Here is an 18,328-nt window from a genome sequence, read left to right on the forward strand (position 1 = left end):
GTGTTTTTGGTGTCTGCCTTCCCTCATCAAACGGGCACGTGAGAACATATGTTGTTCAATTATGCGATGTGAAATCCTTCAAATGTGTTTGCCTTTAAAGGTAGCTCTCCACCAGTCAAATGAACTCGGGAGATGGTGTGAAAAAAACGTTGCTGAATGCACCTGAGAGCCGACACTGACAGACAGATATTATGGTGCTAAAAAGCCTATGGCTTGCTGTCTTTTTCAACAACAAGCCCCCGCTGCTATCCCACGCTTCAGTACAACTTGCGACCCGACGCAAAAGTCTACCCACTACCCATTTAACAGCAGATATCCGGCAACAGACGCTTTCCAACACTTCCTCAATGTGCGTCGTTTGATTTTTAGCGTTTATTGTTTTGCTCATTAGTGCAACCAAATAACACTGATCTGTATCATTCATTATTATAACCTTTATGTCAATTAATTTAGTCTTTGGGGGAAAAACCAGGGAAGCCCAAATGATGATTCATTGAGAGAGGGGTTTCAAGCTCCTGGCTGCGCGTGTGATGACAATATGGGGACAAGCGATGCGTAGAGACGATGACATATGGTGACATAACATGGTCGAGAGTCTGCCGTGGAAAATAGCCTCCCTGAATGGGAGAGGGCATCCATTAACTGAGATAAACAGAGAGACATGTTGTCCTCTTCCAGGCCAAACATACTTCTCTCTCCTCTCCCTTGGAAATATCATTTCACAGCGTTTTCAGACGATGTGTGGAGTAGCTCTTCATTGCAGCGAGGAAGTGAGAGTATGAAGGGAATTTGGGGAATAAGTGGAGCGGAGCGTGTGTGGTAATATACTTGGCTACTGACTCTTAACTCAGTTGGCAGCTCCATCCAATATGAGCAACCAAGTAACACTGCTCTGTCTTTGGTGAAACACCAGGGAAGCCCAAATGATGATTCATTGTGAGAGGGATTTGAAGCTCCTGGCTGGGTGTGATGGAAATGTGGGGACAAGTGATGCGTAAAGATGGTGACATATGGTGCAGAGTCTGCTGTGGAAAATTGCCTTCCTGAATTAGAGAAAGCATCCATTAATGGAGAGACATGTTCTGCTCCTCCAGGCCAAACACACTCGGGATCAATGGTCTATTGTCACAAATCCTGCACCATACTATCCCTACCTTGTAGTAGTCTGTCTCCTGGTCTCCTCTCTCTCTCTCTCTCTCTCTCTCTCTCTCTCTCTCTCTCTCTCTCTCTCTCTCTCTCTCTCTCTCTCTCTCTCTCAGGTGGATATAACGTCATATTGTAGGTAGAGGAGGATATTAGGCTCATTTACACAGATAAACCTTCCCTCTGTGCTCTTGCAGTGGTAAAAGAAGCTCGGTAGGATTAAAATACTCCAGTGCCATCTGTAGCTTCTCCTAGCAGCTGTTTTTGTATCCATCACTGATCACATGCTTCATAAATTAGATAAAAGGTTTATTTTATTTTCACTGTGTCGTCGGCACTAAGATCCTGTATGTTGTGTTTCATGTTCATTTGTCACTGTAACAGTAACATAGTGTTATGTACTGTTATGTATCAAATATGATACATACTGTAACTTTGTGACTGACTATCGTAAACGATACAGAGACACCTCCCGACAATATATTGTTTATTTTTGGACCACAGTTCTTATTTGATGCGGTATAAGAAAAGTCTAAGGGGATTCAGAATGGGGAAAGAATACGCAACCCAGGTAGGATGTGTAAATTAGATCAGACTTCGTTGCTCTCTTTTTTTTGTTTTTAGCCGTAGTCTTTTGTGAATGTCAGAATAGCTAACACATTGAAGTTACATTTTAAAGTTATACTTTATATAGAACAATCAGAACATTAAACTATGTCTTTGTTCCCGTTCTGTTCTTTAACTATAGAAGTGCCTATTTGTACGTCTCTAAATGTTTTGATGAATTGAACATGGTTCACCCCTACACAAGTGTAATGCTTAATTGGGTCATCCACTCACAGTTAACAGTCTTTGTATTGAGTTTGTGCTTGAAATGTACTGTAATTCTGCAAACTGTTAATACATATTTCAATCAATCAATCAAAACTCTGTGCAGCTGCATGCAAGGACTCCAAGCGGGCTCTGGAGGTATCCCAGCATGCAGAGGACATGGGCTTGATCCTGGGAGCCTGTGCTGGAGGTCTGGTGGTCCTCATCCTGCTTCTGGGGGCCATTGTCATCGTTGTCAAGAAGGGGTACGTACTGTACATGTGAAAGTGTTGATGGTCAGTCTGAAGTCTTGGTAGTCATTCTGAAGTGATTTATACTCCATATTTGACGTCAGAGCCATGATCCATGTACTGCTGGTTCAACATCTACAGTGTGGAGTTGGTGGTTCTCTTAAGTTGTACATCCAGGAGTATAAGATCTCTATTGTATTTCTCAGTAGAGCACAGCTGCCAAAGTGGAATAGTCTATTCCACTTTGGCAGCTGTGCTCTACTGAGAAATACATTTGAGAATGAGTTTACAAGTGGAGCATTAATCCTACATTCTCTGACGCTTCAGCCAACTTTTTGTGTTCCATCTCATCTTTTAATTGTAAGGTCTGTATGCTGGCTGAGCAACCCCATTCCACCCATGAGCAACACCCCCCAAATGCGAAATGCACGCCATCAACTACACCTGCAATGTATTCTACCTCCTGGCCAGGCAATGTCTTGACACGCATCCGAGTGTGAAATATTTCATCAAGGAGCTTGTTATTCCATCAGCCACTCAATTACATGAGGCCAGCCGCTGTGAGGTGCCACTCGATGAGCTGGTAATTGGTTAGGAAGGATGTTTTCTCTTTTTCTTTAGACCCCCCCCCCCCCCCCATCTCTCCAATAGAATAGAGGCGAAGGAATGAGATTTCATGGAAGAGGAAAGGAATTGATAAGACTGACTGGGAGACTCTATAGGGGCAAAAAGCTAGCTAGACGACCACATGACGCATAGATAGAGAGAGAGCAAATGCATTTATACTGGGCATCTTCATTTGTCTTCCTGACGGCCATCTTGATAAACCATGATCACATTTTTTTTCCTCTCTCCTCTCCTCTCCTCTCCTCTCCTCTCCTCTCCTCTCCTCTCCTCTCCTCTCCTCTCCTCTCCTCTCCTCTCCTCTCCTCTCCTCTCTCTCTCTCTCTCTCTCCTTCATGCTAATCAGAAGGGACTTCTATACTTACCCTTACTACCCGTAAGTGACTTCTCTGTCATACTGACGTTGCTTGTCAAAGAACAAATCCACCTCATCTCTTTACTCACTTCTTTCTTTCTTTCTTTCTTTTCTTCCTGACTACCCCGTTGCTCTCCCTTAACACCTCTCTTGGTATCACCAAATCTCACTTTCCATCCCTCACCCGTTTTCAATCTCTTTTCTGTTATTTTCTCCATTCCTTCCAATTTCTCACCTCCTCAATCACTCCCTCCCTACCCCCTACTGACTCCCTCCAACTCACTCACTCACTCCCTCCTGCATGCCCCCTCCACTTTCTCCCCTCTCTCTCTCTCTCTCTCTCTCTCTCTGCCCTGCCCCTGTCTCCTGTTCAGTAGGAAGAAGGTGAGCATCAACAAGGCGGCCATGTCGTATCGTCAGGAGAAAGGTCGTAAGCTGAGCTCTCTGGATTGCAGCATGACGGACCAGAGTACCCTGCAGCAAGATGAGAAGATGGCGCACTCTTTCATGGACGCCCACGGCTGCAACACTCGAAGTAAGAGAGACACAACTTTGCGACTTCTCTCTGAAAACCATGTGTCAAACATTTTAAAGATTTTTTACGGTTTTGTATGTGTCTATGGAGTTAACATTGCTCTAATACAGGGGTTCTCAATGTTTTTGGCTGGGGACCCCCGGAAATGCCTCGGCCATGTCTCGCCAATAATTTAGCGACAGGGTTGAGAACCCCTGCTCTAATAGACCCCCAGGTGGGTGTGGCCACTTAAAACATCATCACTTTTTCTTCTTCTAACTCAACTGGAGTTAACTTGCAAAATACATTATGACACAGAAAAATCTATTATGCCTTAATGCCAGTTGGCCAACGTGTTGGTGTAGATACTGTATATCTATATCTATATCTTTATATCTTTCTTTGGCCTAAACCATAACCTTTAACTTCACAACAAATATGCCTAAACCTAACCTCACAAACACTATGCCTAACTTTAAACCTCACAAACACTATGCCTAACTTTAACCCTAACCTCACAAACACTATGCTTAAACCTAACCTCGTCCACCTGGGCGAAAAGATGGCAGAAATATATAATACAGTATTTATAATATGTATATTATAAATACATATATCATGTGTGCATTCATTGAGTTTGAAATGTTTGCTAACACAGACTTCACCGTGTGCCCAGATGAACAGCGTTCCTCTGTGAACGAGTCAAGCAGCCTCCTGGGAGGCTCCTCCCCTCGCCGCCTCTGTCGGAGGAAGAGCTCTCCCTATCACACGGGTCAGCTCCACCCAGCGGTACGCGTGGCTGACCTCCTCCAACACATCAACCAGATGAAGACTGGCGAGGGATACGGCTTCAAGCAGGAGTATGAGGTGAGGGGGGGGGGAGGCGTTGCTTACACAATGCAATGAAGGTTGTGCGGACTAGCCGACACCAACTTAGGATGCCTCAGTCACCCTCCAGTCCTATGCAGCATCAGGGTCTGGAGCTCTGCAGTGTTCTGGCTCTGTTGTCACTCTGCAGTGTGTCTCCGTTCAGGTGGTGCACCCGTTTCCCCTCCTAGCTGTTGTTGCCAGGGTGTGCAAGAGAATCAAGCAACCGGGTCTATGAAAACAACCCCAAATGTAGCCACTCCACAAATGAGCATCTGCTATTTTACAAACAATCTTGGGAAAAGGTTTTATTTAAAACAAATCTGGTTTGGTGGTGGAGGGGGGGGGGTCCCTGGCAGTTTTTCCTTTTTTATAATATAAGTTTTTTGATCATTGATTCATGAAAAGTAATTCAACTACACTTTAGAAACAAGACCCAAAAAAAACATATTTTCAAGCAACTTTACTGAAAAACAAGCCCTAAATCGCTTATAATAAGCGGTCATGGCAACACTGCCTCCTAGATTAGCCTTGGGTTATCTCCCACAGTGTCAGTCAGATCGCCATCGGTTCCAAGTGTCTGACACAGTGGCCAGCCAGCCTCATCCTGATCTCCCTGACCTTGTCCATGACCTACGGGAGGTCTCTGCAGAGGTCTATGTTTCTGATGTGGTCCTCCCAAGTGACACCCAGAGCCATTGATAGCATTCTTGTGTAGATGCCTTTTCCTCCTATTTTACGTCCATGTCTCTGCGGTAGCGTACTGACTACATTCCGTGGTCATGTCCCAGCTCAGATCATCCCACATGAAGTCTTTCACTCCCTCGCACACCTTCCTGCTGGCGGTAGCAATGGTTCTGTCTTCAATGCCATAACTTTGAGTTTCATTTCTCATGGCTGAGATAAGATAGTATTGCTGGCACTGTAATTAGGCCTTTTACAAATGAAGTCCCCGTTATTTCCCTTTGAACTTTCTCACTTCTGCCGGTGGCGATAAGCCTTTTTTTTGTCCTTTTCTTCTTCTTATGCACATACACCTGCAGGAATCCAAATACACATTTTTAGATTCATTAAATGATTCCCTGGGGGCCCAACAAATTCACCTCCCAAGAATCAATACGTGGGTGACTTTTTTCAGTCTGGCTCCTCATCCTCCTCGCCTGGAGGAATAAACAGTATGAATAGGATCAGCGTGCACACTGCTTCACACTTCACACTGCTTCACACATAATGCTTATTTCCCACCGCCTTTTTAGTTTTGCACACCCACATTTAGTGGGTGGTGGACAAAGTACCCAAATACTTGAGTATAGAGTTAACATGACCGTACATTTTCTTTTAAATAATCACTACATCGAGTGAACGTCATAAGCTTAAAAAACAAAACTCAAAAAACTCAAGTAAAGTACATGTACTCACAAAATGTACTCAAGTACAGTTAAGTAAATGTACTTTATTGCTGTTGCATCTCCTTCCGGTCTACCGCTCGACGATAAGAAAGCCTGATCTCGACGATTTCAGCATTGGCTATCGGCCGTCGAATAAACCTTGTTTTGACCAGAAATGGCACCTGGGACAAGGAATTGGAGATGATTGCGATTGAAAGAAACAGAGTGGGCACGGGTGCCGACACGAACACACAAACGCACACACACACGCACACACAGTTGCTCACGTTTCGGTCCTCAGACCGAAAGGTTTGCTTTTTAATTGCACCATGAGCACAGAGCACCATAAAAGCATGATAATATTTTTCTAAGTCTCAGTCTAAGGAGTTTTACTTCTTTTTCTATACGGTGAGCGAGTCTTTTCCTGTCAAAGTACTACACACAGTGAAACGCTTGGGAAATAGCGAGTCCACGTGACTGTGAGGCAAAAATGAGCTACAGCCGCAATACGTACAAATTAACCCTCTAACACCCGCATTAATTTCTACTTGCAAAAAATTGATTTCAACCTTACTACTACTTTGTACGACTAGGACTGACACAAAAAAATATGTTAAAAAAAAATAAAAAAATAAAGTTTGATGAAAATTTTATAATAATTATACATCAGGATACATCTTTGCCTAATTATGCTTATAATATTATTTTTTTTGCTTTTACTTTGCAGAGTTTTTTCGATGGCTGGGATGCGACAAAGAAAAAGGACAAGAATAAAGGAAGTTTACTCAACCGTAAGTCACAATTAGCAACATACAGTACAGTAGGCATTGCCAATAGAGGCAGTGGTCTGCAGAACAGATTGAGAACCAAGACTTAACACTGGATTCTGGGTATTATAGGACTAGACAGAAAAGTGTCATGGGACAAAAACATACTTTTCTCAGCCATTATTGCATGTAATAATACATTATTTTGATCGACACTAATGTCATAAATTGACTAAACATACACACAATTGAGAGTAGGCATCCTTTTAGTTAAAATGCAATGAAGTCGTCATTTTAACTTATTAATTCACTATATTGAATAATTATTCCATTTAGTTATCAATGATCAATTTCACTTAATGATCGACAAGTTAATTGACTAAACATCCATACATGTTATAGTGGTGCATTCCTTTAAGTCTGTTAAAATCCAGATAATACAGTTAGAGCAGTGGTTCCCAAACACGTGATCCAAAACAGAAGTTAGACATTCTCCCGGGACCCAAGCTAGCGAAAATAGCCGATCTACAAGCTCACAACGTGTTGCTTCATGCCACCTTGTGAGCTTGTAGATCGGATATTTTGACTACTTAAATATTTGTTCTAATTTATGGAATTTCTTTCATTTCTTCATGAAATTACTGAGAGAATCATTGAATTTTGTTTTTAATTCATGAAAAGTTTTGCTTTTCTGGGAATGTTTTTTTTTTATTGTTTTGAAATAATAATTAGCCCAGTATTTGGGAACCAGTAAGTTAGAGTGCTAACGTGTTCTTTCTTCATGCAGATGACCGCCATCGAGTCAAACTGCACTCTTTGCTGGCAGACCCCAACTCTGACTATGTCAACGCCAACTACATCGATGTAAGTCTCTTTAACCGCCACCTCCTTCACTTCAGTTTGTTCTTTATCCATGTGTCTGCCGTGTCCAAAACAAACAATGGTCCACTACTGGACCCCCATTGGAGCTGGGATTGACCCATGATGCTCTGGACTTTTCCTGTGTGTCTGAGAACGTGTCCGCTGTCTCACACTGGGTTATTTCACCATTGCAAGGTTCAGAGCGTATTTGTTCAGCAACAGGGGCCTCTCCAGCTCTGTAGCAAACAAAAAAGGTCGCGATACCAATTTAATCCAATCGGCATAGAGAGAACTCCTACTGGAGACAGGATAAACAAGCACAAATTGGAAGTGATGGAACAAAGAAGGTGAGAAAACACAGTTGGAACTGGAACACTGTACAAATGAAGCTTATAAATTATCGTTGCGGGATTCTCTCTCCTGATTTCTAATTTCTGTTTACTAAACAGCTGGAGTGCTGAGAAGGTTACCGAACAAAAAACTGTACAGCAATTCCTGTCAGAATATAGAGCTGTAATGTTTTTTTTAACTAAAAATAATAAGCGTGGAGAACTATGACTGGTGGTGGTGACTCACAGAAACGCTCGTCTTAGGCAACATGGCGCCACAGAGTCAACTCCAACAAAACAGGTTTGATCCTCTCATCTGTTTTGATCTCACCAGCGGTTCAACTGCGGTGAAGATCTCAGCAAACCTCTCCCAGCGGCAGAGCGTAGCACCTGTCACATCACATCACAGCAGCTTCGAACCACATGGACCTACAGGTTCTGAGGAACAAACACCTTTTTATTCTGCTGTTAGCTCATAAAGTAAAGGTCATTCAGAGCTGGCACTGAAAAGCCTCTCTTTAAGAACTCGGGCTCCGTTTTAGCACAGGATACAGTCACGTTAAGTGCTTATAATAGATGTGAAAGTGAAGCGGTTCGATAGGGCTTATTCTACACAATGAATACTGTATTAGGGCCTTTAGTTTCACCATTGTGTCTTTGACAAAAGCAGATATAAGGAGGACAATGAGGACTGGATTGGTTGTAGATGCCTGACACAGCAGCCTTATGTGGATGGAGATGGTTTGAAGAGGAGCTATTTAACCTCACTGCTGACCATCTCGGACAATCAAAGCCTTTATTTACAGGATGCAGGCAAAAGGACAATGTGAGGATCGGGGGTAGACCGTATTCAGCAATAATGAATACACACATCTATTGGAGAACTCAAGCGGTTCTCCAATAGTATAGGCTATAAATAAGTCAATAGTTACACAGCTATGTGATGAGTGGTGCAACCACTCCATTACACAGCTATGTGTGTCCCTGGGTCTGTCTGTCCAAACAAATAGCTTGGTTGGTTTTAACCATTTCTCAACCGTTTCGGACGCGGGCGGCTCGCCGGAATCGGGCCAGCCCTCTGGCCGCATTCCTGGGGGTCTGGATGTTCCAGGGACCCCCGGGGACCCCCACACGGTAACTCTGTCATTTCCCGACCGTTTCGGACGCGGGGCGGCTCGCTGGAACCGGGTCAGCTCCCTGGGCACATTCCTGGTGTTCTGGATGTTCCAGAGACCCCCCAGGGACCCCCCGGGGACCCCCACATGGTAACTCTGTCACTTCTCGACCGTTTCGCACGCGGGGCGGCTCGCCAGAACCGGTCCGGCACCCTGGCTGCATTCATGTGGGTCTGGAACTTCCGCGGACCCCCGGAGACAGGGGGGTCCGCGTTGCACCTCTCACTTTTTTTTAATACATTTTTATCCCACGATTTTGCAACCCATTTTTTGTGAATTACGTGTCTAATGTAATCCTGGGCGCTAGACTCTCTCTGCCAACCTGGGGAGAGCAACGTACTGACCTCATGCTTCCTTCTATGTATGACGAGTCTTTTCACCTGACAGGGGGGAGTTTCCCCGTTTAGACGGGCGTGAAAGGAACACGTTATTCCAACCAGTTCCTTTCCCCTCCATCAGGTGCCCCGGCTGACCACGGGGAGGCAGTTTAGACACCAGGATTACTGCACGTTTGAAGTGCAAAGCACACTGTCAGTGCACAGACACACATGGATTGCATCAACTGAATCGAGAACACATGCAGTGTGGGACATTTGTGGTTGCTGAGTATTCCAGGCAACGTGATTCCTCACCTGAATAACCAATCTCCAGAGCTTTGGCTCACCAGGCATTCTCTTTTGGCAAGGTTTTTTTTTAAATAATGAAGGGATTGTGTGTCATACAACTCTCTGTGTTTCTCAACGATCAGTCTCACCTCGTCCACTGTGCATTGACAACATTTTTGGACTAGTCTGCAGGTTGGGAATCTGCTACCGGAGACAATGCTGTGTTGATGCGCCGATCGCCAGCAGTGCGTTTTGCACTAGCATTTAATCTCCCTCTCCCTCCCACTGTTCTGTGAACACAATAACTAGCTCTTGTTTCCTCCCTGCCTTCCCTCTTCTCTCTCTCTTTCTTTTCTTTCCACTCCCCCCTCCACAACCTTTGGCATCTCTTAGATTCGGATAAACAGGGAAGTAAGTACTTGGCTTCTCTTCTCTTTCCATCTATCCCCCCCCCCCCCCCCCCATCTATTGCCTTCTCTGTGTCACTGCCAGCTCTCCATGCCCCCCGCCCAGCAACCATCCTTTCCTCTGATGAGCCTTCCTGACCATTGCTATTCCTCCGAGTTTAATTGAGACAAAGTGCCTGTGGCTGCTCTCCACCTCCCTTCTTGAATGTGTAATCAGATCCTTACCTGGAGTTTGATGCATCCTGACACAGACCTGGCTGAGAGACTCCACACAGAAGAATCCATTTAGGTCACATTATATAGAAGGATCCACTAGGTCACATCATGTCTGTATTTGATGGTGGCTACAAGTTCCCCCCGTGACTCCACCACTGGCTTTACAAAGTCCCATGTTACAGTGTCCCAGTGATGTCACTGGCGTGTAAGGTGAACTTACAGAGTCTGACTTTGTCAACTCGTATAAATTAGAATACATTTACCCCCCAAAATACGGAAACAAGAGGCGGAATTTCAGGTAGCTCTCTTAACGTCCCCCGTGGCCAAGCGAGAGACAACCAATCGGGAAGAATCTGACCTACGTATTATGTCAGATTGTCGTAATTCTAGAGCATTCTGGCTATTGTAGTGTTTGTTTGGTCCAATCAAACTTCCTCCTATACTATACCAAGAAGGACTACAAGAAATGTACTGTACCTCTTTGTTCTTTGGGAGATTTTAGACTACCGGTATTCTTTAGTGCACACACTGAATTTAGATTTGCTTTGATTCTATTCTCGGGGTGTTGGCAGATAAAAATAAATAAAAAAAGGTTTCTTTCTTACTTTTGGAGGTAATTGATTTTGATTAGCCTACTGTGCATGTTATGTTTTCTTTTCTTTCCATCTGTCTTTTTTTAAATATATTTTTTATCCCACGATTTTGTAACCCATTTTTTCACCCCTGTGTCAATCATCTAATGTGATCCTGGGCTCTACACACCCTCCGCCAACCTGGGGAGAGCAACGGACTTAACTCATGCTTCCTTCATGCTTGAGTGTCCAAGTTGCTCCTTCCTTTACACCTGACAGCTTTCCATCTGTCTGGTGAAATTGTTTTGTGTCCTTGCTTGCCTCTTGTTGGGCTGTTTGGTTGCCAAGGTAACGTACTGTACATGAAACCAGTTGGTCTGTGGGAGTTCGGTACCAAAAGCCTGATGGGAATCATTTCACTGCACTTTTCCATAGCAATGGAATGCTATGCCACATTACCATTAGCATTATTCTAAACTGTATTCTGACAGTCTGACAGTGATAACAGTTACAGAATGTAATTCTGGTTCGCTGCCTGGCTGAATGGGATTAAGTACAGTGAGTGGGACAATTTGACTGTGTATGTGCATGTGTGCATTATATGTGTAAACAGGAGTTGGAATCACTCTACACCGGCAATCAATACTATAGGCTTAAAGGAGGACTTCACCCATTTTCAACCTTGTTTTACGACCATAGGTCGCAGATTACCGTACTATGAAAAAAACTGTCAGTGACTCCGTCACGCCACCAATATATGGCCATCAGTATGTCACGTCTCGTGACATGTCACATCACCAGATATGGTCGTCAGTCCATCATGTTTTGTGACACGCTCCATATATGAAGATCACGACACTGACCTCATCAAACCCTGGATAACCATACATGGAGAAGACTGGATCATCACCTAGAACTACATATATGGAGCCGGCCAGCAACTCTACATTAGACCTCAAACCCTTACATCTCCATATCTGACCTTTTCTGACATTCCATATGTTGATCTGAACTCATCAAACCCTGTACATAAGACACGCTCAAATATGGCCAGACCTCATCAAACCCTGTACATTCAAGACACTGCCCCCGACTGCCACCCTTAGATCACCATACAGTATATGTTGATCTGACCTGCCTACCAATGACATCATTGACAAGGATTCTAAGCTGATAGAAACTAGAGCCTTTCTGTTCCTGGAACATTAGAATGCTGAAATGGAGGCCAATTTGCTTGCATTAAGACAAATTGATTGTTTTCTTTTGAAAATCTTGTTTGAAATGATGAAATTGTAGGACCTCATCAAAGGTCAGAAGCCTGCCTGGTAGGCAGGCTTCTGAACTGTCCACAGTCCTGGCAGCATTGGGCCATCTCGCAATGAACATTAGTAATGTTCAGTTATACTGTATGAAGAGGATAAGGCTGAACATGGGTGATGTGCTATTTTAAACTTATGAGAGTTTAGACACCACAAATAACTTTTCAGACAAATCACACTATCATATCTGTTATATGGCAGAGCTGAGGAGAAAGGAGACATTCAGCCAGATCAAAGTCAGAGTCACTCAGGTATAATAAGTCAAAAGATCACTCACTGTCTATTTATGGTTCACTAGGGGACCCAGATGCATGCTGGGAGCTGGCAGCCAGCCACTGTTGGCATGCAGCACTCTCACTGTTCATAATGACCCGGCTCACAGACACCGTCATGAGTTTAGGTGAGATATCACAACAAAAGAGAAGCAAGCGGTGCCTCAATAAAAAATAAATTATCGATGGCAGAGCACGGATTGGTTTTGTGTCCTGTGAAATATTTTTAATTTAAAAACTGCAGCCGTCATTTTACTGCTACCGACCCCCGAAGCGCTTAGACCAATGAGACATGACTTGTTGCTGAATATGGCCAAATGAGGGTTAGAGGTCCCAGAATCTTTGTTTGTATTGTGATTTTTATCATTATTGACACACTGTTTCCTCCAACCTCTTTCCTCTCCTCCTGTCAACTTCATACAGGGCTACCAGCGATCCAACCACTTCATCGCCACCCAGGGTGAGTCTCACACACAGAATTACCTGAAGATTAAAAAGCATTTCTCTTATTTCAATTGACATTTTGTATTTGCCATTTAATTTTAATTAGGGCAGCTAGTGTATATGCTTCCATAATCCATACAGTATAACACATAAGACTGGTGGTGCATGGTCTGTTTTCATGTGTTTGTGAGGACACGTTCTTAGTTTGGACACTTCTTCCTCCTCCACACAATGGCTGTCGATATTGAAATAAGCTGTTTGAATAATGAATGTGTAAACAACAGGGGAGCCGATGTTTCATCACGCTACAGCTGGCATGTCTCCTGCGTCATGTTCTCCGATCCCCCATCAAACGCTCCCATAATAACTCACTGTAACCGTCAGTCTGTCTGACACTGTCACACCACCGACTGTGTCTCTGTGTGAAATGGTTACTTTGTGTCTTTCTGCTGTAGAGGACAGGCGGTGGTGCATTATTATTCTGTACGTTATAGAAATGACCGCGTCGCCTGCAAATTATCACATCGCAGGCACAAACGTACATTCACACAAACCCAAATAACAACCAAATTAGAAGACAGCATTCTTTCTTCTTCTGTTTATTCTGTCTTCAGTGCGCTATCCCCCTCTGATTTCTGTCTATTTTCTGACTTTGGTTGCAACCTTGCTGCTTCCCAAATCGTGTTGTCATGATATTGTCTCCTTTTCTCTCACACACACTTTCACACATCACTTCCCCCCACACACCTCACACCATCTGTCTGCACGCACGCACACACGCACACACGCACGCACAGAGCAGTCTATGGTACACTACACATGCAACTCTAGTAAACCTGTTTCATTCAGACATCTCTTAAATTAATTTAGAATATATATTTATTGAGCATTATTGAGCATACATAATTATATGAAGCATAGATAGTTCTAGCGTTTTACCCACATGGATGGTAAATCCGCTAATTTGTTATGGAAAACTCGGCATGTTTTTTTTTTCAATGACTAATGGATACGTGTTTTCATATACGGTAAGAATAAAACAGCTTGTGTGAAACTCCCCTTTAAGTTATAAGGCAAATAGAATTTCAGGGAATTAATTAAGACCCCATGCAGGGGGATCTAGAAAAAGAGCCTGCGTGTGGATGCTGGGGAGGCGGTGGGATTTGCAAAAACTTCATGAGCAGCAGGTTAGCCGCAAGCGAGGCAGGGAGGAAGCAGCAACGATGCACGTCTGCACAGCAGGAGGGAAGCCAGGAATGAGCAGGTAGGCAGAAGTTTAAATAGCCACTCTGGTCAGGCAAAGAGTGCATGTGACTAGTCACCTGATCAGGTAGGTGCGCTCACGAGTTGTCTGCCTGAACTAGCTACGCAGGCTGCGCATCATAAGCTGCAAGACTGTTCACTGTAAAGCATCAACGGTGGGTGTTTGCATATGAATGGTCTGCCTCTCTGTGGGCTGCTTGCTGCAGAAGCCCATAGAAGCTGATCCAGTGAGTTGAGCCTGGAGCCACATGTTCCTGTGTAGGAGAGCAGCAGGTGCTCTGCATGGGCCCGATCTGTATTCTGTCCAGAACGAAGGTGTGGGAGGAGTTGGATGAGGAAGGGAGACGGAGAGGCCAAGTTCGCCCCCGAGAGTCGACGTGCTGTGGTGTCTGAAAGCAGAACACAGCGTACAATGCATATGGATTGACTCAGTCGATGGGATCAATCAGCGTCTGTTTCTCCAGCGCCCCCTCTGGTGATGTTTACGGCACAGCTGACACTGGAGAAATAAACGTGATATCAGTGGTGCATGCGGAGGTTGGCACTGATTCACCAAACTCAGGAGTGAGCCACAAACAACCCCCTGAGGCAGACACGACAGAGAGAGAGAGAGAGAGACTCCCTGACAAAAGTAATTTGTTACACTACTCATTAGTGGCGTCCTATTTATAATGGTTTTGTCCGGTTTAGGACCACCCTTCTGTATCTGATATTTTGCAAGCACACATGCATCGTTTCAGTATCAGCTGTAGACCCAGAACGGATCAGCAGCCTGAAAAGCTTCATCCCAGTCTACCTAGCTGGGTGCTGACCAACAACAACACAAAGAATCAAAGTAAACAACACGGAAATCACGTTTTTCCACCAAGGCTCCTGAAAATTGTAATAAGTTACTTTTACAAAAATACTAATTGTAATATTATTACTCCAAACGTGAAAGTAATTTGTTATATTATTCGTTACTCTGAAGAAGTAATAGTATATATATTTTTCATTACTTTACTCTCATTAACTGGTTGTAGTCATGCTGAAGGCTGCTGCCTGCTCACCTCAGTGTTTGCCACAGACTACACTCTTCTGAAGGCAAAACTGTGGTCTGGTGCTGCTGATGTCATGTGGTATCATTATTAGTATTTCCTTGTACAAAGGCAGTTATGATTGTGTCTCTCAGCCTTCACAGAGCATTGTAAGGTTTGCCAAAAATAATGATACTGGAGTGCTGCTTTAATTTGATTGTGTTTGACTGTTGAGATCAAAGACCTCTGTGGGTGTAAGATGTACATGTGTGGCACTGCTACTCCTCACTGTTTCATCTTTGTTTTTTGTGATGCAACAGCACGGTTTGAAAAAGCCTTTCAGAATTTACGTCATGATGTACGATGATAAGAGTGCCCCTCACTTCACACGGGTGTGACTTTTGTTATAATTATCATAACCAATTTGAATGATGAACCTTTGAATGATGAAAATAAGTCAATCTGAGCAGCTATTGTTGACTCAGTGTAGTGGTCTCATGAATAATGCTAATATAATCCCTAAATAGCTTGGAAACTGAACAATGTTTGTTGAAATTGAGTATTCCTTTGTTAAGAAATCACACCTGTGTGAAGTGAGGGGCACTAATATATTAAAGTCTAATTCATGTTGATTAGGTGATGTAATGGTGATGTAAAACAAACTGTGCCAACACAAACATTCAACGCCATTAACAATAAAGAGACAATATGACGTAAACGACACATTATGACATTAATTTTCCCTTCATTGTCAATGCGTTTACTAAACAAACTTTGAACTAAAGACAAACATTAAACCTGTGCATACTAGCGCCTCTCAAAAAGAAAGAAAAATGCACAGATATACCAATTAAAAACAGGGGAAATAAAACTACTGTAACCGTCTGTTAATGGGAATACAAAGCCACTATGTATTAGGAGATGTGCATTTGTGAGAGAATACAAAGTGAGGTCATGGTGTCACCATCCGATCATTGTAACAGGACTTATATGGTGTGACCTTCTTCACTGTGATGTCACACAATGTTCCTATGAAGCTGTGTGGAGGGGTGGGTGTCGAAGTGTTAAAAATGAAGGGATCGTTAAAAACACACAGCATAACCAGCTCTGCAGCCAGCATGAGATAGAGCCTTGTGATATTATCAGAGGCGCAGTGTAATGAAATCAATGAAAGTGTCATCTGCCCTGAGCACTGTGATTTGTGTCACCAAACGGCGCCTCGGTGAGCCAACGCAGGGCTTTGTTTACGCAACATCTCAGGATTTGTGGGTATATTGAAATGTCATTTCTCCCAGTATGAGAAGAACACAGAATGCGTAATAGTTCACAAATTACACACTGTAATTCTCTGGCATGGATTACATCGTGTCTGTGTTGATGGTTATTGCTACTATTTGCCCTGACTTATGGCTCATCTCTCCACCCCCTGCATCCTCCTCTCTGTCTGCACCTCGGTCTCCTTCTTTGCCTCTACCTTTTTCTTCATCTGCATCTCGTTCTTTGCCTCTATCTTTTCTGCATCTCCACCTCTTTCTGTCCTTCTCCCTTGCCCGTTTGTGTGATGCGCACCCGCCCTCCTCCTTCACCTCCTCCACAGGTCCCAAGCAGGAGATGATCTATGACTTCTGGAGAATGGTTTGGCAGGAGAACTGCTTCAGCATCGTCATGATCACCAAGCTGGTGGAGGTGGGCAGGGTACGTACCTCCGACCAAGCCGGATAGATGGAGGCAACACTTTTACAGAGCTGCCCTTTATCATTTGTTATATACAGTAGTTGTTTCAGAGCAGCAGTGGGAGGTAGTGTCTTCTTGCGGGGCCAAGTAGGGAGTCATGAGTAATCACCAGCTACATTGATGACAGTGTTCCAAGGTCAAAGTCCGGATGCGCACCCCCTTATTCGCCGTGTCCTGGATGTTGTGATGCACACCCCCTTACACCCCTGGCGCGCGCCTCCTTATACGCAGGGTCCAAGATGTTCTGCAGCAATGCAGCAGCCACCCCTGATAACAGCCTATTATTTCTTACAGTCTGCTATACACCTGACCCTGTTCCACTGAAGAACATGTGGTACAGAGATACGTTTGACACAAAGCCCTTTATTGATGTCATGGATTCCCACTGTTTTATTCATAGGATTCTTTCATGATAAGAGTTTTTAAGCTGATCTGAATGAAGCTGTGCGTCTGTGAATGTAGGATATGTAAACCTTTCACACTTTGCCATCTTTTAAGTTCACACATTACACAGGGGCCACAGGCAGGTTCACACACTAGGGATTTGCGCAGCGACTAATTTCACTGGCGGTTAAAGGATAAATATGTGAACTATGCAGTGCTGACCGACACCAACAACAGAGTGAGTTTTTTCCCCAGTTTGTAGCAGAACAGTTTATTTGGGGAAGAACATTTCCTACAGGGTTTAGTCCAATATGCGAGTTCGTCATGTACAGCTTTCATAATTCTGATTATCCCAACGTAAACAATCAAGTGTGTAGCTTACCGCCTGGCAGTGCTTCTGTCCTCCACGAAAAGAGTGAGCTCTTTCCAAGGAGAAACACGCAGCTTTTTTTTAAACCCCAAGGCTGACAGCACTCGCTACAAGCAATAGATGTCATCAAATTGAGCTGATGAATTGGCACTTATGTCGCTTCAACCAGCTGGCCAAGAGCTAGGCACTGTCCGTGGTGCTGAAGTCCCTCCCCAGACCTCTCTGCCTGCCAGATTGTGCCCACAGCAACATTCCACAAAGCGTCTAGTCCACTTGTTCCCAAACACTGGGTCGGGAGTCGGGACCCATTTGTGGGTCGCGGAAAAGTTTGTATGGGTCCCTTACTCCCTTCATGTTTTGTTTCATACATTTTGTTAATAAATTAATTATTACAAAAAAAAAAGAAAATCTAAAATATTCTCAAAAAAGCTAAATATTTTTCAGTAATTCTGTGAAGAAAAGAAAATCTAAGAAATTCCATTAATTAGAATCAATAAGAAGTAGTGGAAATAGCCAATCTACAAGGTCACAATGACGTGGTGTGCTCTTGTAGATACGCTATTTACACTAGTTTGGGTTCCAGGCAAACGTGCAATCTCTCTTTTGGGTTAGAAAATTATAAAATTATAAACCGCCCTTATA

At 43.7% G+C, this 18,328-nt stretch overlaps 1 protein-coding gene across 5 annotated transcripts in view; it reads left to right on the forward strand.

Annotated features, from left to right (window-relative positions):
- The window catches only part of LOC308331342 (receptor-type tyrosine-protein phosphatase U-like), a 265,106-nt gene that overhangs the window by 229,359 nt on the left and 17,419 nt on the right, over positions 1-18,328 (forward strand). For 3 of the 5 annotated variants that reach the window (XM_080786751.1, XM_080786750.1, XM_080786754.1), the window contains 8 exons: positions 2,081-2,219; positions 3,175-3,204; positions 3,558-3,718; positions 4,374-4,564; positions 6,680-6,743; positions 7,507-7,583; positions 12,899-12,935; positions 16,796-16,893. In XM_080786751.1, the coding sequence (XP_080642877.1) occupies positions 2,081-2,219; positions 3,175-3,204; positions 3,558-3,718; positions 4,374-4,564; positions 6,680-6,743; positions 7,507-7,583; positions 12,899-12,935; positions 16,796-16,893 (797 nt within the window). The remainder of the gene's footprint in view (positions 1-2,080; positions 2,220-3,174; positions 3,205-3,557; positions 3,719-4,373; positions 4,565-6,679; positions 6,744-7,506; positions 7,584-12,898; positions 12,936-16,795; positions 16,894-18,328) is intronic. The other 2 variants (XM_080786752.1, XM_080786753.1) reach the window with 2 other exon arrangements.

This window comes from Protomyctophum bolini (genome assembly GCF_963924005.1).
Source record: "Protomyctophum bolini genome assembly, chromosome: 17".
Lineage (NCBI taxonomy): Eukaryota > Metazoa > Chordata > Actinopteri > Myctophiformes > Myctophidae > Protomyctophum > Protomyctophum bolini.